Below are 23,465 nucleotides of genomic sequence, written 5' to 3'. Positions count from 1 at the left end.
GAAAAAATACATAACAAAATGACAGCAACAAATTCAAACTTAGCAAAAGCAGATCACTAGGCTTTCTTCTGTGTCATTGCTGGGTGGGTTCTAACCATCGATCAAAAGGTTGGTAGCTGAGTGCAAACCATTTGCATCACACAAGGACCTTACTGTTACTGTTACTGTTACTGTTACTGGAGCTCAGTGAAGCTGGGGCAAGGGAGGAGGAGCTGCTGGGCTGAACTGGCGGGAATAGGGAAATAATACCCCAAACTCTTTCTCCTCCTGCCCTCCAAGCTCCTATCAGCACCTCCCATTGTCAGAATTCAGCTGGAAGCCAGCCGGCAAAGGAGCCTGGGGAGTTCAGTCCGTTGAGGCTGGAGGGGTAGTAAGGGCACAGAACAGAATTTCCAACAAATCTACAAGGTGGGGACAGACAGACTGTTAATATTCATGGTGCTCCTTGACACCTCTTTGCCCTGCCCTTGTCACTGTTCTTGTCAGCACTCTTCCAGAAGAGTCAGGAATTAAAATAACAGCTACCATCTTCTAAGCATTTATTATGTGCTGAGTAGTTTACACTCATGAGCTCACTTACTCTCCACACCAACCCAATAAGATGTTATTAATATCAATATACAGAGAGGGCTCAGCAGTTCAGAGAGATTGAGTAACTTGCCCAAAGATACACAGTGAAGCTAGGATTCCAACAAAGCTTTGTCTATCCTTGAACCCCTCATACTTGTCTGCTCTGCCCCCTTGCAGATTTGTATCTCTTTTAGAAATAAGAGAAACCATTTGTTTTCCAAGCAGCTGAGATGGGGAGGGCAGACCTAGCAAAAGAAAAACATGTTCAGAGCCCAGAGGTGTGAGGAGCCTGCTGGGTTTGTGAAGTACTAATAGCTCCATATCACCTGGGCATAAAGTGTGACGATGGGAGTTAGGGCCAGACCATGAGGGGCCTGTGTTCTGTGCAAAGGGACACTGGGGGGTCATAGATGGTCTGGAGGAGAGGGGCCTCTGCTGTCTGCCTTCTTCTCCCAGGCTGGTTATGAGCCTGTCCATTCAGTCTGACACTTGTCTGATGATGATGGAAAATCAACAGACTCAGAAAAAAGCAATGGTGTTTGTGGGCACTGTTCTCAGCAGGCACTGGCCAGTCTGACTAGAAGTACAAAGAACACATCATTGTAAGCAGATGTCCAAGGCTGGTCCCCACAAAAGAAGATGCTTGAGGGAGCAGAGCCCAGGTCGTGGCCAGCATCACAGAAGAGATGCATCAGCAAAGTGAATGCCTACCTTGATGGGAGCCCTGTAGGTGTCAAAAGGAACCCAGTCATTGTCCCACTATAAAGAGAATATAGAGGATGAGGCATACTGTCTTTGCCCTCAGGGAACATTGCACACTCCTGGCTAAGAGGTGTCATCCATGTTGGAAGCCAACATCAGTATCACATGGGAAAACCAAAACTCATTGCCCTTGAGTCGATTCCAGCTCATAGCGACTCTATAGGACAGAGTAGAACTGCTCCCATAGGGTTTTCAAGGCTGTAATCTTTATGAAAACAGACTTCCACATCTTTTCTCTGTGGAGTGGCTGTTGGGTTTGAACTGCCAACCTTCCAGTTATCAGTCAAACACTTTAAGCATTGCACCACCAGGGAACTGCTACTGATATTTTAGAGAAGTATTTAGGGCTTAAACTCATGGGCTTAGAATTATCTAAATCTGAATTCAGGTCCTGCCCATCTGTGTGACTTTGGGCAAGATATTTAATCTTTCTGAGCCTCAGCTTCCTGTTCTGAAGCAGGACAGAAGGAAGGCCTCTTGATAACATACTACACTAAAACATTGTTCCACATCCTACTTTGTGAATAGTGACTGGGATCTTAAAAGCTTGCAGGTGGCCATCTAGATGCAACAATGGGTCTCTCCTTGTTCACAGCAAAGAAGAATGAAGAAAACCAAAGACACGTGAAAACAATTAGTCCAAGGGACTGGTAGACCATATGATCCTCAGCCTATATAACCTTGAGACCAGAAGAACTAGATGGTGCCTGGCTACCACTGTCGACCACTTGGAAGGGGATCCATGTAGGAGATCCTGGATAGAGGGGGAGAACAATGTGGAACAAAACTCAAAATCATAAAAAAAAAAAAAAAAGACCAGGTTTGCTGGTCTGATAGAGCCTGGTGAGACCCTTGAGACTATGGCCCTTAGCTACCCTTCAGGTTGGAATTGAACTCACTCCTGTGGCTGTCAGCCAAATAATAGACAGGCATATGGGCTGAACATGTATGTCAGGCAGATACACTCCTTGGAGTGATCAATCAAGGGAGAACCGAAGGGCAGTATATGCACAGGGAGACAGCTGGGGGTAGGGGCGGGAATACATGGGAGGGAAGGACACAGGGAAGAGATAACTATGGGGCAGAAGTGGGAAGAGAGCTGTTACAATGTGGGGAATTGAAGTCAATGTCATGAGACAAAGTGTGTATGAACTGCTATATAGAAAATGAATTTGCTCTGTAAACTTTCACCCAAATCACAATAAAAATTTAAAAAAAAAAAAAAAGGAAGACCTCCTTGAGGAAGCTGCCTATAACCAGAGACCCCAGATCAGAAAAGTTTCTGTACACAGTACAGCACAGGGAATCATGGAAGGCTCCCAGGAGGTGGTAACACTTGAGGAGGTTCTGGGGGCCCTCTAATAACAAACTGAGATGGCTTGGGGATGGCGTGTGGATACCCCTCCCCAGGGCAAGCCAAGTAGCCTCTGTGATGCCAAGCGAAGCCCCCACAATGCCCTGTCAGATCCCCATAGAACACATCTCCCTGCTTCTGCCCTTGAAACCTCCCCAGCACGCAGCCTCCCAGTTGCCCTCTAGAGCAGCCTGGGCTGAGGTTTGGGCAGCCAAGAGGCACTCAACAGAGGAAGCGAAACTGTCAAGGAATAGGAGTATGGGGACAGAGAGGCCCCTCATCCAGAACTCCAGGATGTGCTGCTCATCATTGGAACTGGCGCTGTTACAGCCACCAGGAGGCCATCTGAAAGAGGGAGAAAAAAAATACAGATACTGCATTTTAAATTCCTCCAAACCCTCTTAGAATAAAAATGACAAAGCCCCGGGTCTGGTTGGCTGGAGGGATGTGGTTAATGGGCTTTGGGGGAATAGTCACTGATGGATGCAGCTGCTCAGAGCTCCCACTCACTCTTCTATTTGCTTTGCTCTCCCCCTAGAATACACCTGTGGGGACACCCATCTTCATCGTGAACGCCACGGACCCTGACCTGGGTGCGGGTGGCAGCGTCCTCTACTCCTTCCAGCCCCCCTCCCAGTTCTTTGCCATCGACAGCGCCCGTGGCATTGTCACAGTGATCCATGAACTGGACTACGAGATCACACAGGCCTACCAGCTCACTGTCAACGCCACGGTGAGTCCCCCACACTGTGCCCTGGACCACCAGGGTTCTGCTCCTCCCCTCCCTCCAAGACAGCAATGGGACATTCCAGATGGAACCTTGACTCAGTTTCATGTGAGTCAAGGCTCTGTAGTAATGATGATGGTGATAATAGTAAGGACAGTGACGACAGCTAACATTGCCGAGGGCTCCAGCCACATTCCTGGCACTGTGCTGAACACGCAAATGAATTGTCTCCATTAAATCTCACTATAACCCTGTGTCATAAGTATTAGTAAGTGGCCCGTTTTACAGAGGAGGAAGCTGAGGCATTGGGACAATTCATTGACTTGCCCGTGGTCACCCAACAGCCTGACAGCAGACACTGTACCACAAGATATTCATACTGTGCTACATCTTCTTTCTCTCTGGGACACAAGATGGAGGTGTCCTGACACCACCCAAAATGAAGTAAGGGTCCACATGTCCTAGCCTCCACCAGTGGTGGTGACACCTACACAATAGGGAGTACCCTTCTGTGCCAAGCATGGTGCTGGCTCCTGGGAATCAGGGTTAAGTCAGTGAAAGGAGCGGTGCAGGAAAGGGATGGTTATCCCACTGTACAGCTGACACTGTGGAGACACAGCTGAGGGGGAGCCCAGGAGGAGCAGGAATCAACCCCAGGCTGACACTCATTTCAGTGTTCTAACCACCATGCTCCTAGCCAGGGGTCTTTGAGTCTCCAGAGCTTTGCAGCTGCTTGCCCTTTGTCATAGCCAGCTATTTTCAAAGCCTAAGGGACAAGTGAGCATACTTTAAAGAGGGTCCTGCCCCCTATACTGCTCTCTGCTCCTGGCTTCTGCCTTGGGGCCCAGCGGGAGTGATCAGCCACATCAAAGTGACAAGTTGGCCTGCTGTCAGTTAGATTTCTTTTTACAAAGCTCAGGCCAAGAGCAAAGCAAACTATGTGGGTCCCTACTGCCCTCCAGGATCATTCTACTCCCAGCTCCAGGCCACCACAGCCTGGACAGTTTACATCCTGGGGAAGATACACTGGACTGTTTTGAAAGCTGGGACTCTGCCTGGCTTGACCAACATGCAGAGTGCAGAGAGGCCTTGAGAGCCAAGAAATGCAAACCTTGTTTGTACCTGGCTCAGCGGCTCCTGGAGAGGTCACTGCAAATGTTGCCCACACTCTTCTCTTTCCCCTGGTTAAGTTTTAGTTGCTTAGGAAGAGGCGTGTGCTGCTATTTATATAACTGACTTCTGGGACCAAAGGGACTTGCAAGCCTGAAACTCACTTCTATGCACACACCTGTCCCTTCAGCTCTCCCTTGCACCCACACACACGCTGCTTCACCATCACTCTCCCTTTGCATGCATCTAGGCACAGAAGCCCACAGAGGCTTGTCTTTCTCACTTAGCCTGTCCTTGTGGGATGGAGTGGTAAGAATGCATGGTAAGAAGGGCCTGTGGCTGATGAGGGCTATACCAGAGCAGGGGCTTGCTGAACCAGGCAAGAATTTGGGTGGTCAGGCCAGCCTGTCAAGGCCTGGGCTCAAGCTGGGATGGTGAATACAGTCAAATTACCATTAGTCACCCAGCAATCAAGACTTCAAGTAGTAGAACAAGGGAGCCCTAGAGCTGCCTTCTGTAGCCATTCTGTGCCACCTGATCTGTGGACAACACCAGAGACCTTTTCAGAACTGTGCTGTGCCCTTGGCTGCTGGGCATGTCCCCATGGAGATTCTCCTGAGTGATGTCACCGGGAGCCGTGTGGGTTCCCAGCTGCCACTGGTTGGTACTAGGGTGGGGACATATAAAGACTCCCCTGGGAACAAGCTCCTACTCACTACAGGCTGCAGAGTCATAGCTGGAAGCTTTATCCCACCAAATGTGCCCCCCACCACCCCTTTTCCCCAGTCACAGAGTCCAAGGAATCTGTGGCAGAGACAGGACTGTAGCCACAGGTGTGGACAGGGAGGGAAGGGGCTAGGCTGGAGAAAAGCCAGCTGCCTGCAAAAGGCTGGTAATGAAAAGTCAGCACCACTGGCATCCCCTACCCAAGAAGTGAAGGGGCTTCCTGCTGGGCCTCCCCCTTGGGACCTGTCTGCCTGCTGTCCATTCAGGTCCCTGGCTGGGAGTGCACCAGGGGAAGTCCTCAAGCATGGGTTGTAGGACCCATGGTCTTGAAGTATGGGAGGCTGACCTCCTTCCATGGCCTCTCCTCTCAGCTCCTCCTGCCTCCAGACTCTACCCTTCCCTCCCATGTCACCCATTCCCCATCCCAAGAAGCCTTCCCTCCCCTCCTTGGCCTCCCTGAGTATTCTTAAGACAAGCTAGCTTTCCTTCTCCTGCAAGGCTTTGCAGCTCTACCTCTGGAGAGCAGGAACAGACACTAGGCTGTTATTGTAGGTAATAGCTGAAACTCATCATTCAGTCACCCAAGGCAAACCCAGGGAGACCTAACCTGGGGACAGTCTCCCCTCAAATCCCAGAGAATGCACAAGCCCAGGGGTCCATAGAGGCCATTCAATTCAGCCCCTTGGCCTCACAGATAGGGAAACTGAGACTCTGAGAGGGACAAGAACTTATTCCAGGTTACTCAGTAAGGTAGAGACTGAGCTCATCTTGGGCCCCCAAACTAAGACAATTAAGGGTAGATTTTTATACCAAAAGGATATGAATTTGAGTCCTGTTATACACTTATCAAGAGTTCTGGTGGTGTAACAGTTAAAGCCTTTGGTTGCTAACCACAGCATCAGAAGTTCAAACCTATCAGCCACTCCGTGGGAGAAAATTAAGGCAGTCTGCGCCTATAAAGATTTAGTCTTGAAAACCCTATGGGTCAGTTCTACTCTGTCCTATAGGATCGCTGTGATTTAGAATTAACTTGATGACGGTGGGTGGGTATACACTTAGCTATGTGACTCTGGGCAAGTTACTTAACATCTCTGAGTCTCTGTTCACTCATCTGAATAATTGGGAGAGTAATACCTACAAATGCACATGAGGTGCCTAGCACAGTGCCTGGTATGTAATCTCTGTTCATCATGTAGTAGCTATTTTTTTTTGCTATTGTTATTAAATGGCAGCAGGCTTCTCACACAGTTTATCAGTTTACCTGTCTGCTGTGTATTTTAGGTTAATAGGTTTCTGCTTTCCTTTCTTGGTGAGCTTTTATAGAACTGAATTCCTAACTAACATTACCTACTTGGCCACAAGGGGATTCCTTCCCAGAGTCCCCCAGGTGTCATAGTCCCTGGCGCTCCCCCTACTGGTTCAACTGGAAAAGTCACTTGACCCGTAAACCCACACCCCAGAGCTGGAACTCGGGTTCTAGAGTAATCCCTTCTGCAGCCAAAAGACTCTGAAGAGTCTCTGATCCAGTTATTCCCCTACTGCTCTGGGATAGGGAGGACAGGAAGTGGACACAGATAGGGGCCCCTGGCTCACACAGCAAAGGACAGCACCATCTCTTCATCCCAAGCCATTTATCCTTCCCACCAAATGGGGCAGGATACCTGGCTCTAACCAGCCCTGCTTTGGGACACTATGTAAGCTACCCTCCTCTGTGTCTTGGGGGCCCTGTTTGTGTTTCCCTATACTGGTTAGCTCTGGTAGCATAGTGGCTAAGACACTTGCCTGCTAACCAGAAGGCTGGCGGTTCAAACCCACCAGCCACTCCTCGGAAGGAAGGTTGGGCAATCCTACTTCCGTAGTGATACTGCCTCGGAAACCCAAGGAGGGGTCGCTATGAGTCGGGGCCGACTCCACAGCACATAACAACAACATAACAATATACTGGTTAGAGAATCATTGTGGGTTCTTAGAGCTCTTGAGCTTCTGCATACTAATATCCTACACTGTGGAGTATGTATATGTGTGCAAGTGTACATGTGTGCACACCTATTCACCCCAGAGCTGGAACTCAGGTTCTAGAGTAACCCCCTCTACAGCCAAAGGACTCTGACGAGTCCCCATCCCAATCATTCCCCTACTGCTCTAAGACAAGGGGCACAGGTTCTGCTCATTGTTTCACATGTGTGCTGGTGTGTATACATGTGCATATGTGTGATATGTTCATACCCTTGTGAACTTGTATATATATGTATGTCCACAAATCATTTAATCTAAAACTATGTCCTCTGTTCTCTAAGGATCAAGACAAGACCAGGCCTCTGTCCTCCCTGGCCAACTTGGCCATCATCATCACAGATGTCCAGGACATGGACCCCATCTTCATCAACCTGCCTTACAGCACCAACATCTATGAGCATTCTCCTCCGGTAAGACCCTGCTGGCCCCTGAGGGTTTTCCCTCTGAGCTGCTGTTAGAAATGGGGGCCTTATTTGGTGGGATATGTTTCTCCGTGGCACATCCTATACCCCAATCCTTATGCATAGCAGTGTTGGGCTTCCTAGCAAGGGAAAACTCTAACCCCTTTTCATACTACACCCCATGGCCTAAACTTCTCACTTTATCTCTAGGGGGTTCTGAGTGGCAAAGAATAAAGACTTATTAGTACAAACAATGGGAGCTCTGGTAGAGTAGGGGCTAAGGCACTTGACTGCTAACCAGAAGGCTGGTGGTTCAAACCCACCAGCCACTCCTCGGAAGGAAGATGGGGCAATCTACTTCCGTAATGATACTGCCTCAGAAACCCAAGAAGGGGTCGCTATGAGTCGGGTCCGACTCAACGGCACATAACAACAACAACAACAACAGTACAAACAAAGGGGCAGGTTCATTTATGTGGAGTAATAGGGACACCCATAAAAAATATGATTTAGGCTACAAGGTGAATTTGGACTCAGGCTCCACAAGACATTGGTGTGGCCCCACCATGTCCTCCACAGGTGGGTCTGCCACTCTCGGCCAGCCAGCACTGCCCATTTGCTCAGCGCTCTACCCACCAAGATGGTACAGCTTGGACTCCACTCCTCAGGCTCTCTCAGGCTCTGGCTCTGCCTTGTGAGCTCACAGCTCCAGCTGCTCCTCCTAACTGCTCAGTCTTTGGGTTTCTCAAGATTTTCAAAAGAGATATCTGATTGGCTGTGCCTATGATTTTGTACCACAGAGTCATAGGTTATCAGCTAGCCAGTAGATTGGATACCCTTGAACCATGTGCCAAGCCCTCAGCTTGGGATAGGACTAGGCTTGGGGAGCCAGACCAGGAGCAAATTAGGGGTTACAACTCTCCTGGGTAGCACCCACAAAATCATCCTCAGTGTTGGCACACTTCTGTCTTTTCTCTCTGTCTCTGTACTTGGAAAGAATTCTCAGGTTTCCCCCTTTGTCCACAGCTTTTTTTACAGGCCAATTCCCAAACACTCCAAGCCTGATTTTTCCAGGCTTTAATCTCTTTCCGTGCCTTGATCAGACCCTCCATGCCCCTTTAAAGTGTGGAGCCCAATTTAAAGCAGTAATTCCCAGGCCAGGCAGGGCTGAATGCTGTCACCTGCTCAGCTTCATGGGCCTAAGGACCCAGATGTGCCCTACTCCCAGCCTTGCCTTTGCTGCCCTGGGCGCTGTCTGGACCCCTCCCACCTCCTCCACCCCCATCTTTATCTGTGGCTCCCAGCATGTATGCCCCTCTCTATCAGTGTATCAGGCCAGAATGCCTCATCTAAAGTGTATATATTACCTAATAAAATCCTTCTTATTTGGGATTATTGCATCAAATTTTAATTTCCTCACTCGAGCAGCAGCATGTCAGCCTGCCCGTCAGCGAAGGGCCGATAGAAGGTGAGAAGAGAGGATAAACTGCACAAATTACCGCCGGCCGATGCCTATCAGCCCTTTGACTGGAATTGACTGGAATTAAGGACTGAGAAATAGGATTTTCTGCCTCAGAATCTGCTGTGGCAGCTCTAGTCGGAAGTCCCCTTATGCCCCACCAGCCTCCTCCTCCCCAGGGTGCCTCCTACTCCCAATGCAAACTGCAGGCTCACCTTTCAAATCTTTAATCCTGTTGTGGAAATGGGGGTGGGGCGGGAAGGGCTCCCAGCTGAGCAAAGAAGATGGACTTGTCTCAGTGAAGATGGACTGGACTCCTGCTTTAACTACTGTCTTGGTGAGGGCTTCTTTGAAAGAGCAGGTCACAGGAGAGAGCCAAAGTTCCTTCTAAAAAAAGTCCTAACTTCTCTTGACTATGCCCCTGCTGCCCTACCAGTGCCCAAGCCACCTTGCACACCTTGCTATAACCTTGGCATGCCCACTGGGCACAGAGACCTGGGCTGTCTCACCTCTGCTGAAGAGCAATGGGACCTGCCCTAGGCCCACCCCTGACTTAGCCCTCCAGCCCCAGTCACCCTCACCCCACCTATTCACAGCACATTCTGACCCTAAGCAAGCCCCTGAACCTCTGAGCCTCAGATACATATATCCTCACATATAACCTACATATATTTATACATATATGGAGCTCTGGTGGCACTGTGGTTAAGGCGTTAGGCTGTTAACCAAAAGATAGTCGGTTCAAACCCACCAGCCACTCCATGGGAGGAAGATGAGGTGATCTACTTCCATAAAGATTTACAGCCTTGGAAACCCGATGGGGGTCTCTAAGAGTCAGAATTGACTCAGTGACAGTGGGTTTGGTTTTTCATACATACATATATCCTCACATATTATATATATATACACACACATACATATACATATAAAGGAGCTCTGGTGATGCAGTGCCTAAGGCATTTGGCTGCTAACCAGAAAGTTGGTGGTTCAAACTCACCAGCCACTCCACAGAAGGAAGACAGGGCAATCTACTTCCATAGAGATTGTTGCTGTTGTTGTTGTTGTTGTTATGTGCTGTGGAGTCGGACTTGACTCATAGCGACCCCTCCTTGGGTTTCCGAGGCAGTATCACTATGGAAGTAGATTGCCCCATCTTCCTTCCGAGAAGTGGCTGGTGGGTTTGAACTGCCAGCCTTCTGGTTAGCAGTCAGGTGCCTTAGCCACTATGCTACCAGAGCTCCCCATAAAGATTTACCACCTTGGAAATCCAATGGGAGTTGCTATGAGTCTACATACATATATGCTCACATATAATCTACCATATGGAGTTTGTGAGGATTAAGTGAAAGATCTGTGTTGACTACCCGCCACAGGGCTTGGCACGTAGTAGGTGCTCAATAAATGCTAGTTCTCCCTATAGGCTATTAGCTCTTCTTACAATGCACAGAGAACTCCTTACATCTGGAATCGGATTGTTAATCTGGGGTGCCAGGGAACCTGAATTTGCCAAATTTGTTTAGAAAACATCATGTGCATGTGCATTGTCTGGGAAAAGGTGCCTTAGCTTTCATCAGATGCCCAAAGCAGTTCAAGGCCTCAGTGAGTAATAACAGTCACTTTTACAGCATTTGTTACCCATCAGATTCTGTTCTAAGTGCTTTACAGGTATCATATCCTGTTGTTGTTGTTAGGTACTGTCAAGTCAGTTCTGACTCATAGGAACTCTGTGTACGACAGAACAAAACACTGCCCAGTTCTGCACCATCTTCACAATCATTGCTATGTTTGAGCCCATAGTTGCAGCCACTGTGTCTGTCAGTCCATCTTGTTGAGCGCCTTGCCCTTTTTCACTGACTCTCTACCAAGCAAGATACCTTTCTCCAGAAAGTCCCTCCTGATAACATGGCCAAAGTACATGAGACGAAGTCTCGCCATCCTCACTTCTAAGGAGCATGCTAGATGTACTTCTTCCAAGACAGATTTGTTCATTCCTGAGGGGTGTGATATTATTATACTCATTTTTATCGATGGGGAAAAAGGCAATGAGAGGTTAAGTAACTTACTCAAAAGATTTAAATCCAGGCAGTCTGGTGACAGAGCCCAAACCCTTAAGCAGCACACTTCCATCACAAGGAGTCAGAACCCCACAGGCCTGCACACCTGTAACCACTCTGGGAACAGCTTCACTTCCCAGCATGCTTCCTCCTCCTTGTGGTGTGGGTTTTGTATGAAGAAAGAAGCCCTGCAGGTCCTAGACCTGGTCCTGGGACTGGGCCAACTGCTCTCCTAGCCACACCCTAATATGTGCCCTAGCAGAGGCCCTTTGGAGAGCCAGCAGCAGGCAGACGTGCTGCTTTGGGTCCTCTATCCCCTTGTCTTTGAAAATAGGTTCAGTATATTGAAAATATAATCACTGAAACTAAGACAGGAGCCTTAGTTCCCAAGAGCCCCCATTCCTCCCTGTTAATTCCTTCTCATAACATTTCCAGTCTTTTTGGCTGCAGTTGTATTAAAAGCTCAGGGTTTCATTAAAAATGGATATATTTACCCAAAAAGAGATGAAACTCTGAATTCTGTCAAGAGCCCATCAGAGCTCGCTTTGAGGAAGCTCTGGTGTGACCCTTCCTGGGGAGAGCAAGCATCCTTGTCCTCTGTATCTGGGGGCCCAGCCGGCCTCCTCTGAGCTGCACCCTCCCAGGAGGACTCTGGGCAGACCAGGGCAGGAGTGTCCAAGGGTGAGATGCTCACAGGGCTCTGACAACTGAGGAGGGTTCATTGACCACTAGGTCCTATCTTTGTGCAGTCATCACTGATCCTGTTGTCCTGGCTCCTGAGGCTCATTGTCCTAGGTTTAGTCCATTCCAGCATCTCACTGGTGGAACATGGGGCCATGCAGCTGCCTGGGAGGTTGACTGTTTAGTGGTTCTCTGGAATGGTGCTCTGATAGGCACTGGCCCTGGTTAGCCTGCTGGCCAGCCTTGACCCTTGAGAGAAGGGCAGCAACAGGGAACGTATGTGGGGTCCAGGCAATGAAGCTTTACCAGAGCAAGTTACCCCTATGTGCAGAGAATGCTGGTGTCCAGAGAGCCCTTCCTGGCAGCTGGAACCTCAGGCCAGAGCCACACACCCTAGGAACATCCTCCTGGGGGCAGACCCGGCCTCTCCTGTGACCCCAGGATGGGCAGACCTACCAAAGAGGGTCCCTGTAGATTGTCAGGGGGGCTAGTGCAGACCCTTCAAGTTTGTTTTTTTTTTTTTTTTTTTTAATTAGGATTTGGGTGAAGATTTACAGAGCAAATTCACTTTTCATACAGCAGTTCACATATACTTTGTCTCATGTCATTGACCAAAATTTACAATGCAGCACCTCCCCTCCCACTTCCTCCCCATAGTTACCTCCTCCCAGTGTCCATCCCTTCATACTCTTCTGCACCCTGAGCTATCTCCCTGTGTATAAGCAGCCCTTCCTTCTCCCATGATTGTTCTCTCCAGGGCGTGTGTCTACTTGAGGTAAATGTTTAACTCACATGCCTGTACTTTGTTTGGCTGGAAACCACAGTTGTGGGTTCAATTCCAGACCTGAGGGGCAGCTAGGGGCCATAGTCTCAGTGGTTACACCAGGCTCTATTGGACCAGCAAACCTGGTCCCCACCTTCTTTTTTTTTTTTTTTTTGCCTCAAAATGATTTTGAGTTTTGTTCCACATTGTTCTCCCTCTCTATGCAGGATCTCCTACATCCCTTCCAAGTGGATGGCAGTGGTAGCTGGGCACCATCTAGTTCTTCTGGTCTCATAGTTGTATAGGTTGCAGATCGGATGGTGTACCAGTTGCTAGGACTGATTGTTTCCATTAACTTTGGTTTTCTTCTTTCTTCTTGATGAGGAGAGACCCGTTGTTGCATCTAGATGGCAGCTTCCTAGCTTTTAAGGTCCCAGTCGCTACTTGCCAAAGTAGTAGGTGGAACAATGTTTTGTATAGTATGTTATGCCAATTGAGCTTGATGTCCCCTGCGACTATCAGACCCTTCAAGTTTAATGCAGTGCTTCCAAAATGACCTCCCATGGATCTCTGAGTCTGGGGCTCTTAATGGTGTTACTTAAAGTATCTTCAGATAAGAAAGCCTGGGAAGAGCAAAAGTTAACAGCTTTCTTTACTACTTTACTATTTCTTGGAGCCTTTACTGCACTAAAACCAAAAGACAAAACAAACCAGTTGCCATTAAGATGATTCAAACTCACGGTGACCCCATGTGTTTCAAAACAGTACTGCCCTCTATAGGGTTTCATGATTGTGACCTTTCAGAAGCAGATCACCAGGCCACTAAAGCACATTGTCAATTTCTAAGAGAAGGTGAGTTATAGAGATTTTCCCAAAATTTTACATGAGTTAATGCTTGTATAGCACCTAGAATAATGCCTGACCATAGCAATGTCTTGAATAAACTACTCTTATCATTATCATATAGGAGCTCTGGTAGCATAGTGCCTAAGGCACTTGACTGCTAATCAGAAGGCTGGCGGTTCAAACTCACCAGCCACTCCTCGGAAGGAAGGTTGGGCATTCCTACTTCCGTAATGATACTGCCTTGGAAACCCAAGGAGAGGTCGCTATGAGTCGGGGCTGACTCAATGGCAAACAACAACAACAACAACATCATTATCGTAGAGTCCTGGGTGGGGCAAATACCCTCTGCAGCTAACTGAAAGATTGCCCAGCAGTGCTGCTTGGAGAATGAACAAGGTGTGGGTCAGAGTCATCTGAGGCAGGCACTGCCAGGTGCACTGCTGTATGGGGCATGGTTTGTAGGGCTGTGGTGGAGACACTCACTTCTGGGATGTATGATATATTCCTCCATGATTGATCTATGATATTCTCCTTTACGAAGACCCTAGGGAAAACAATGTGCCTTCAGTGGGGGTGACCCATGAGGTCCCAGGGTGTTCGCTGTCATTCATGTTAAGGTGGGAAAACTGAGACCAGAGTGGTGCACAGCAATTTGATGGGTGGTCAAAATAGAGACTAGATATTTTGTCTCCCTGATGTTCCCCCATCAGCCCTTCACCTCTGGGTAGTTCTTCTAATGAGAGGAGCTGGGGAAGGGCAGGTGGTGATAGCACCAGCAAGGTTGAGCCCCTCCAAAGGACACTGCAGTGTTTGCCTGGGGGCTTTGGTGGTATCTCAGAGACAGTGGAGATGGTTGAGGCCAGAGCACTTGGCACCTACTTCCTGGGCTGGTCTTGCAGACAGAAGTCCACCTAGGGATGGTGCCCGCACAGCTAAACAGAAAGACAGCAGTCTAGGGGCCAGGCAGCCCAATTCAAGTCCTCCTTTCTCCTACCCAGGGCACAACGGTACGCATTATCACAGCCATTGATCAAGATAAAGGACGTCCCCGAGGGATTGGCTACACCATTGTCTCAGGTAAGGCCCTGGTGGCCTCTGTGCCCCCACTAAGGAATATCAGACTCTGAGGGGCTAAGGAGAGGTCTGTGGGCACATGGAATAGAGGTCTGAGGGGACCTGGCCTCAGTGACAATCCTGGCAAAGAGCCCAGGAAGAGGACTGTGGCTGGAAGAGGGTGGCGCAGGGGAGGCAAAGAAGAGGTGGGGATGGCAACGGAGACTAAGATGTGCCAGCACTGTTTGGGTGGCATTGGAGGATAGGAGTGTGTGCTGTGGTCCAAGGTCTAAGGCGCTGGGTATTTGGGGTTTTGGGCCCAGGACAGTGGTGTCTCTCATCTAACTTTCTTGGTTTTCCTTTTCTTACTTGATGAAAAGGTGGCAGCTATTAAATCATTTTAGAACCCAATAGAGTTGTAACTTTAGCTGATTTCGTGTTTTTTTCACGGTCATGTCACATTTCCGACCATTAGAAATTCATTTCTCACCTAGAATGTTGCAGGGGGAGCACGTGAGCCTCCCTTCCTTATCCAGATCCCTTGGTTGATTGGGATGGTTGCTGACTAAAGAGATAGTTCCTGGTGACAGAATCCCTGACTCCACATCTTCTCCCAAAGATTGACAAAATGGCAGCTGTCTCAGGGCTGGATGGTTTTGGAGCAAGGGAGCTGGTGAGAGTCGGCTCAGGGACTCAGGTCCTGTCTTGCTTCACCCTACCACCTCCCCATACACACTCCATACATTGCCTCCCTGCTCATTCTGCTACAGTGAAGGGCCAGCTTGGTGCATCTTGGAAGGCCAGGCTGTTTGTCAGCATGTCAGATCACCTGTTGGCCTATCACACCTTCACACCTCCAATATCAGGAAGTAGCATTGTTGGGGCATTTCTGCCTAAAGCTAAAAGGCAGTAAGGGGTAGTGATTAATAATATACAGAATGAAGTCTCTGGAGCCGTATTGCCTTGGGCAGGTCATTTAACCTCTCTATGTCTCAGCTTTCTTGTTCATAAAGTGGGAGCAATGAATGTACCTACCTCAGGGTTATATAAGGGTCAGATGTCTTAATATATGTAAAGAACTTAATTATGTAAAGTGCTTTATAAGTGCTGATTAGTACTATTATTACTGACAACATCTAATAACACCCTTGGGAAGCTGAAGATTAGAGGCATTATGGACTCTCTGTGACCTACAGCTGCTGGCATGACTATTATTGTGCCCTGAAGCCCAGGATACTCCAGGACCAGAGCAAATGCAAGACCATCAGGAGTATGGCTTTGGGCTCTGCTGCCCACCATATCACCCACTCCTGTTTCTCCATTCTGGTGCCTGGCACAGAGTAAACCCCAATATGTACTTGTAGAGTGAATGAATGAATGAATGTCATCTCTAGGGTAGTAGGTTCTCAAAGTCCATTGTGACCAAGGAACCTACCAAAAATACAGAGTCTATGGCACCCATGGGTTCTCATTCCCTAGGTCTAGAAATGGTCCTTCCTCACCAGCACCCCAGGTGTTTCAGACACAAGTGGTCCATAGGCCACCTGGAGCATGTGGGGAGATGCTAGTCCTAAAGGAAAAGCCATTCCTAGGAAGAAGAGCCATTCTGCAGAAAGACAGAGCCCCATTGGACATGGGGAGCCCTCTTGGGATATGCAGAGGAAGAGGCAGGCCTGTGCTAATGCTGGTCTCCTTCATGAGTTCTGCAAGTTGGAAAGCAAAGCAAGTGTCTTCCAAGTGACAAGAGTTATTCTGAGGATTGGAGGGAATATTTCTGAGCCCTGATTGGCAATAGAATTGGGAGACCAGGAAAAGTTTGCAGCAAGAAGGGGACATCTGGCTGGGTGGAGTGTGTTTCCTCATCTCCTCACTGCCTCTGGGCTGGCTCCAGACAAGTCCAAGTATGTTGGGATGGAAAGCAGGGAGCCAGTACCTACCCAAGGTCATGCCCAGACTGGGACCTCCACAGAGACACTGAAAGCCCACCCTACAGGGCACTGGTCCATTCCAAGTTCCTGATGGGTGCCAGGCTGTCAGCCCCAGACTGTCAGATCCTCTCCAGCCTTTAAAGCTGGCTCTAGGCAGCCTCACTTCCTCACCCCTCGTCTTGGTACAGGAGGCTGGAGGACTGAGCTGCTGAGCCTTGGTGTCTGGCCTGGGCTCTGGAGCTTAGGTCGGGGGACGTTTGCCTGTAGCAGCATCCTGTGGCATATCTAGGGGCATAATCTCCTGGTCCAGGTTCCCAAGTACAAACCTCAGGATGATAAGGGAGAACCAGGATGTGAAACCATAGGGAGGGGATGTATGTAGAGGTGGAAGGCAGTAACTTCTGGAAGGTCTGGAGTACTTAGCATGGCTTTATAGGATTCCCACTGCCAGCACAGATGTGCCTTGAGGGCTTTTAGAAAGGATAACAAATGGGTTTCCTCTCATATGCCAACTTTGATTGATTAGTAATGGCTGCTTGAAGAAGTTCATGAAGCCAAACAGGCTCAGTGCAGAAGAGTACGGTACTCAATTGGTAGGGTCTGCTTTGGATATAGGAGCTCTAGTAGCATAGTGCCTAAGGCACTTGACTGCTAACCAGAAGGCTGGTGGTTCAAACCCTCCAGCCACTCCTTGGAAGGAAGGTTGGGAAATCTACTTCTGTAGTGATACCGTCTTAAAAACCCAAGGAGGGGTCACTATGAGTCGACTCGACGGCACATAACAACAACAGCAACAAGCTTTGCATATAGAAAGGGTAGCCATAGTATCTGGTGCTGCAAATATTTGCCATCCATGGTAAGTCAACACTTGCACCACACTCACAGGTAGCTCTTGTCTGCCCTCTACCCACCTCAAGGGTGTTAATCCTGCCTCTACCCTCCAAATCCCTGTTAGATGGCAAGCAACTTGAGGAAAGGGTGGTTCTTCTCTTTCTTCTCCCCACTCATCCTGGGCACCTGGCACAGCTGGACTGACCCCCCACCTGTGCCTGCCTGTCTTCTCTCTGGGAGCCAGGCTCAGTGGGAGGCTAATGGGCAGGAAGGCAGAGTCCCCAAGGGAGCAGGTAGCTAGTGGCTAGGCTATGACCTTGCCTCTTGCTTCTCACCTAAAGGTTGGTGGTTTATACACACCCAGCAGCACCATGGAAGAAAGGCCTGGTTATCTGCTTCCAAAAAGATTACAGCCAAAAAAAAATTCTATGGAGCAGTTCTACTCTGTGACACGTGGGGTTGCCATATGTCGGAATTCACTGAACAGTTTGGTCTACAATGTAGACATTGCTAACAGGAATATTGTCTCCCAAAGACTTGATCCCATGCACCTGCCTCTTGGTAATGTTTGGTTGCAGCTCTCCCCTGGAGGGCTTGGCCAGTACCCATGTGGCTTGAAGCAGGCAGAAGGAGTGGCTCATGTCCAAGCCTCACTGACGAGGGCATCTTCATGGTTAATGGCCCCATGCTGACCCTGCGTGCCCAGCAGAAGTTCTGTTCTGGCCCTAGGTGCTCTGGAACCATTTCCTTTGGAGGAAAGAATCAGGGGTTTCAGGGGGCACCTAGAGCCAGGCTGAGAGTCCCGAGGGTCACTGGTGTGGGTAGCTCAAGTCCCCAAGTACCTTAAAAGTCATGGTAGCTCTGTCTACGATGGCTGAGACCTGCCTTGCCCCACATAGGGGACACAGACCTGAGCCCCACTGATCAGGGCAGATGGTTAAGCTGCCCAGCTGCTCAGAAGTCCCATCCCCTCTGGGCCATTTATCACCTCTGCAGCCGGGGGGATTTATGTCTGCACACCAGCACTTTCCTCAGTACTAATGACCCCTCTGTTTTGCCAAGAACAAAGAGGCCTTCAGCAGTAAGTTATGGTTCCAGTGCCATCAATTTGTTCTCATCCCCCCGTGGCCAAACTGAGACTGAAGAATGACAAGGATCTTTTCCACAGAGGGCCTGGCATGGGTCCCATCTGCTCTGTCCCCCTGTGCCTGCACGCAACACACACATGGGGCAGCATTTCCTCCAGGGACAGACCAACATGGGGTGCAGGAAGCCCCTGTTCCCAGCAGCCGGCTAGCCTATGGTCTGAGCAGACACCTTCCTCTGACCTCATCCCTCCTCTGCCAGATAGAGAGCATCCTGTCTCAAGGAGCAGCTGCATCCCACTCACCACAGAGCACTGAGTCCAGAGTTGTAAGTTTGAGACCCAGCTCTGTCCCCTTCTGGCAACGTATCTTTCCACCCCACAGTCAACATCCATGAAATAGAGTTAATAATTCCTGTGGTAGATAAGATGGTACTGGAGAGACTATACGTGTTATTGTCAAGTCAGTTCCAACTTGTGGCAACCCTATGTGTATCAGTAGCTCCATAGGATTTTCAATGACTAATTTTTCAGTAGTAGATTGCCAGGCCTTTCTTCCAAGGTACCTCTGGGTGGGCTTGAGCCACCAGCCTTTTGGTTAGCAACTGAACATTTTAACTGTTTGCACCACTTAATGACTCCCAGAGAGACTATGAAGGGCCATAAAATACAAGGAACTATGAGGACCCAGGGGTCCTTCAGCTCTTATTCATTCATTTCTTCCTTCTTTCTTTTGTTCATTCATTTTAGTATAGAGAAATGGTTGAGAGTACAGGCTCTCGAGTTGCCAGTATTGCCAGAGACAGTAACCACTAGCCATGCTGTCCAATATGGTAGCCCACATGGCTATTGAACTCCTGAAACGTGGTGTCTTAGTTCTCTAGTGCTGCTGTTAATGGAAATACCACAAGTGGATGGTTTTAACAAACAGAAATAAATTATTTTCTCACAGTTTAGGAGACTAGAAGTTCAAATTCAGGGTGCTTGCTCTAGGGGAAGCCTTTCTCTTTCTGTTGGCTCTGGGGGAAGGTCCTTGTCTCTTCAGCTTTTATTTCTTGGCTTCTTGGTAATCTTCATGTAGCATGGCATCTGTCTTCTCCCATCTCTGCTCTCCTGCTTGCTTGTTTTATATCAAAAGAGACTGACTTAAGTCCCCTAGCTGCCCTTCAGGTCTGGAATTGAACTCACACCTGTGGTTTCCAGCCAAACAAAAGACAGGCATAGGAGTTGAACATTTACCTGAGGTAAATACACTCCTTGGAGAGAACAATCATGGGAGAAAGAAGGGCTGTGTATGCACAGGGAGACATCTCAGAGGGCAGGAGTGCATGGAGGGATGGACACAGGGATGAGGTAACTATCAGGAGGAAGTGAGAGGAGAGCTGTTGCATTGGGGTAAACTGTAGTCAATGTCATGAGACAAAGTGTATGTAAACTGCTGTATGGGAAGTGAATTTGCTCTGTAAATTTTCACCCAAATCACAATTGAAAAAAAATATATATATATACCATATATTAATACTGTCTCATTAACATAACAAAGAAAACCCATGGGATTATAAACACTGCAGGAGTTAGGATTTACAACACATATTTTGGGGGAATACAGTTCCATCCATAGCATGTGCTACTCCAAATTGAGATGTGCTCTGTCAGGATTTCAAAGACAGTACAACAAAAGATTGTACAATATCTTATTATAATGCTTTATATTAATTACATGTTAAAAAGATATATTTTGGATGTTTGTTGTTATGTTGTTGTTATTTGCCATTGAGTCGCACCCGACTCACAGCAACCCCTCCTTGGGTTTCCGAGGCAGTATCACTACGGAAGTAGATTGCCCTATCTTCCTTCCGAGGAGTGGCTGGTGGGTTTGAACCACCAGCCTTCTGGTTAGCAGTCAAGTGCCTTAGGCACTATGCTACCAAATATACTGGGCTAAATATAAGAAGCCCTGGGCAGCGTAGTAGTTAAGCAATTGGCTGCTAAATGAAAGGTCAGCAGTTTGAACCCACCAGCCACTCAGCAGGAGAAAGATGTAGCAGTCTGCTCCCATAAAGATTAACCAATTGCTGTTGAGTCAATTCCAAGCCTTGGAAACCCCTTGTGGCCAGTTCTAGTCTGTACTTACTGTAGAGTCACTATGAGTCAGAATCCACTCAATAGTAATGGGTTTGGTTTACTTGGGGTGGCATAGTGCCTAAAGCATTTGACTGGTAATCAGAAGGCTGGTGGTTCAAACCCACCAGCCACTCCTTGGAAGGAAGGTTGGGCAATCTATTTCCATAGCGATACTGCCTCGGAAACCCAAGGAGGGGTCCTTATGAGTCAGAGTTGACTTGATGGCAGTGAGTTTGGTTTTTGGTAAATACATTATTGAAATTAGTTTTACATGTTTCTTAATTTTTTGTTTAATGTGGCTACTAAGGAGTTTAAAATTTCACATGTGTCTTGCCTTTTAGCTCTGTGGAATTACTGTTCTAGAATAGACTGCCTGGGTTTGGCTTCTACCACTCACCACCTGTGTAGCCTTCTAAGGGTCAGTCTTCCATTCTGTAAAATGGAGCTAACACTACTACTGCATGCTTCACAGGGATGCTTGAGAATTACATGAAGTGAGACATGGAAGCACTTACAAGAGCTCCTGATTTTATATCAGGTGCTCAAAAAATGTGGGCTCAGTATCTGTCAACAGTTGACTGAATGTCATCTTTGGGCCAAGAACTGTGCTAACATCCTGCAAGATGAGAGTGACCGAGACATTGTCTTAGCCTTGCAAATCTGTGGTTTAGTCTGGGAGACAGACCCATAAACGGAGAACTTTCAAACCCTGGTGGAGTGCTGTGAAGGGGAAGCTAGGCTATGTTGATAATTGTTGACATGGAGGGATGGCAACCTCAGGTGTCTGTTGGTCTGTTCTCTCTACTTTTGTGTATGTTTGAAGACATCTGTAATAAGACATGAAAGAGATCCATGGGAGAGGCACCTAACCCAGACATCATGAGGGCTGGGGTGACTCACAGAGGAGGGATCATCTAAGCCATTAACTGACTGGTGAATGGGAATTAGAGATGTGACAGGGTTTGTTCCAGGCAGAAGGAACAGTGCATACAAAGATGCAAGAGTGCAAGAGAGTGGTCCACTCAGGGGATTGCAGTAACTCGGCAGCCCAAGCACACAGCCCAAGGAAGGTCAAGGGGGAGCGAGCTGAGGCTATAGAGAGAGGCAGAGCCAGGCCATGCAGGGTCCGCATTCCAGGCTAAGGGATGTGGTCTTCATCCTGGAGTAACAGGGAGCCATGGAGGTTCAGCAGAGAGAGATGTGCTCAGGTGTGCTCTTGGTGAAGCTCACTGTAGGCAGAATTGGAGAGGGTTAGGTGAGGGCAGGTGGGAGCAAGGAGGCCAGCTGGAGGGCCATCAGAGGGTCCAAATGACAGATGGTGGCATCCCCAACTGGCAGCCACAGCTGGGAGACAGAAATAGACCCAAAGGAGGCTGAGGAGATAGAGTGGATGGAAGGTGACTGAGGAAACAAGTGTCAGCCAAGGGAGGAGCCCAGTACTGGCCCTAAGAGAACACCTTTAAAGCCTTCTTGGGCCAGAGAAGTCATACTTTTTTCCAGAGAGACACCCTCTTTACAAGCCAAGTGATCTTGAGCGGGTTACTTAAAGTCTCACAGCATCAGTTTCCCCATCTCTTAATTGACACCCATGATATTTTTCTCACAGGGTTATGAAAATAAAAGGAAATAAGACTGTTAATAGAAAGTACTTGGTTTGTGGTGAGTGCCTACCATAGACTGCTACATAACAGGTTCTCAACAGATGTCAGCCATTTCCCCTGCTGCCCACCACCCTTTAGGATGCCCAGGAGATGAGCACATGACATGCCATCGGAGCTCGTATTAGCACAAACCAGGCTCACCCAGGTGGGCAGCTCCAAGAGCTGTAAGACCCAAATTTTGCCCAGGCAAGGAGCCCAGATTTTCATCTTTCTTCAATCATCCATCGTAGAAAGTCCATCTGCGAGAGGCTGTAGAGCAAAGCAGCATCAGCCTCATCTGAGAGCCTGCTAGAAACGCACATTCCCAGGCCCACCTCAGCTGTGAGTGGGTCCCAGCAATGTTTCTCAAGCCCTCCAGGTGGGTCTGATGCTGTCTGAATCCTTCTCCCCACCCACCCCCATTGGAAACATTTTCATTTTATGCACATACTAGACTGATGAGTTCTGTCATTTGCTTCTTTCTTTCCCATAATTGATGCTAAACAGACTCCTCTCCAGCACCAGAAGGGCCCTCTCCACCCTGGTGTGTGGGTTTGGTGAACGAGCCCACACTGTGCTTTCCATCCACTTCCTGCGTCTCAACCCCTATCCAAATCCAGACACCACACCACTGCCCTCTCTCCAAGCTGAGGAGGTCTCATCTCTTCCTGCGTCTGCCTGGCAGCCCATGTCCTTTTCCCCATCTGAGCTGTTCTTCTGTGGCCCTTCTGCAGCTCTAGAGCATCCTCCAGAGGAGGGAAGGGCCCCCACTTCTCAGGTACCTGCTACATGTCAGCAATTCTAGTACCAGTTGTCGAGTCAGTTCCAACTCATGGCGACCCCCATGGGTGTCAGAGAAGAACTGAACTCCATTGGGTTTTCAGTGGCTGATTTTTAGAAGTAGATTGCCAGGCCTTTCTTCTGAGGCACCTCTGAGTAGACTCAAATCTCTAACATTTCCATTTGCAGCTGAGCACGTTAACATTTTACACCACCCAGAGACTCCGTGTCAAGCACTAATGGACACAATTTACTCCTCACAGCAGTCTATAGGAGCATATTATTACTCCATTTTGTAGATAAGGGAAGCAAGACCAAGAAAGGTTACATAGATTGGCCAAGGGTCACAGTTACCAAAAGGAAGAGCAGAGATTTAGACAGAAATCTCTTGGGCTCCAGAATGTACCCAGTCTCCATGATGACAGTGGTTCTCAAAGTATGGTCTCCACTTGGGAGTTGTTAGAAATGCGCTTTGGGGGACTGGCCTACTGAATCAGACACTCTGGGGAGAGGGCCCAGGTGCTGCTGGTGCTACTGCTCTGAGGACCATACTTTG

The 23,465-nt window shown here is 48.5% G+C and overlaps 1 protein-coding gene across 1 annotated transcript in view; it reads left to right on the top strand.

Moving 5' to 3' along the window:
- Nucleotides 1–23,465, top strand: part of CDH23 (cadherin related 23) — a 542,121-nt gene that overhangs the window by 207,477 nt on the left and 311,179 nt on the right. The window contains exons 6-8 of the mRNA XM_042780917.1: nucleotides 3,225–3,419; nucleotides 7,547–7,675; nucleotides 14,468–14,546. Coding sequence (XP_042636851.1) covers nucleotides 3,225–3,419; nucleotides 7,547–7,675; nucleotides 14,468–14,546 — 403 coding nt within the window. The remainder of the gene's footprint in view (nucleotides 1–3,224; nucleotides 3,420–7,546; nucleotides 7,676–14,467; nucleotides 14,547–23,465) is intronic.

This window comes from Orycteropus afer, unplaced genomic scaffold (genome assembly GCF_000298275.1).
Source record: "Orycteropus afer afer isolate SDZICR_OR568_19922 unplaced genomic scaffold, OryAfe1.0 scaffold00070, whole genome shotgun sequence".
Classification (NCBI taxonomy): Eukaryota; Metazoa; Chordata; class Mammalia; order Tubulidentata; family Orycteropodidae; genus Orycteropus; species Orycteropus afer.
Note: the sequence above shows the minus strand (reverse complement) of the source record. Positions and strands in the feature narration are given on the sequence as shown.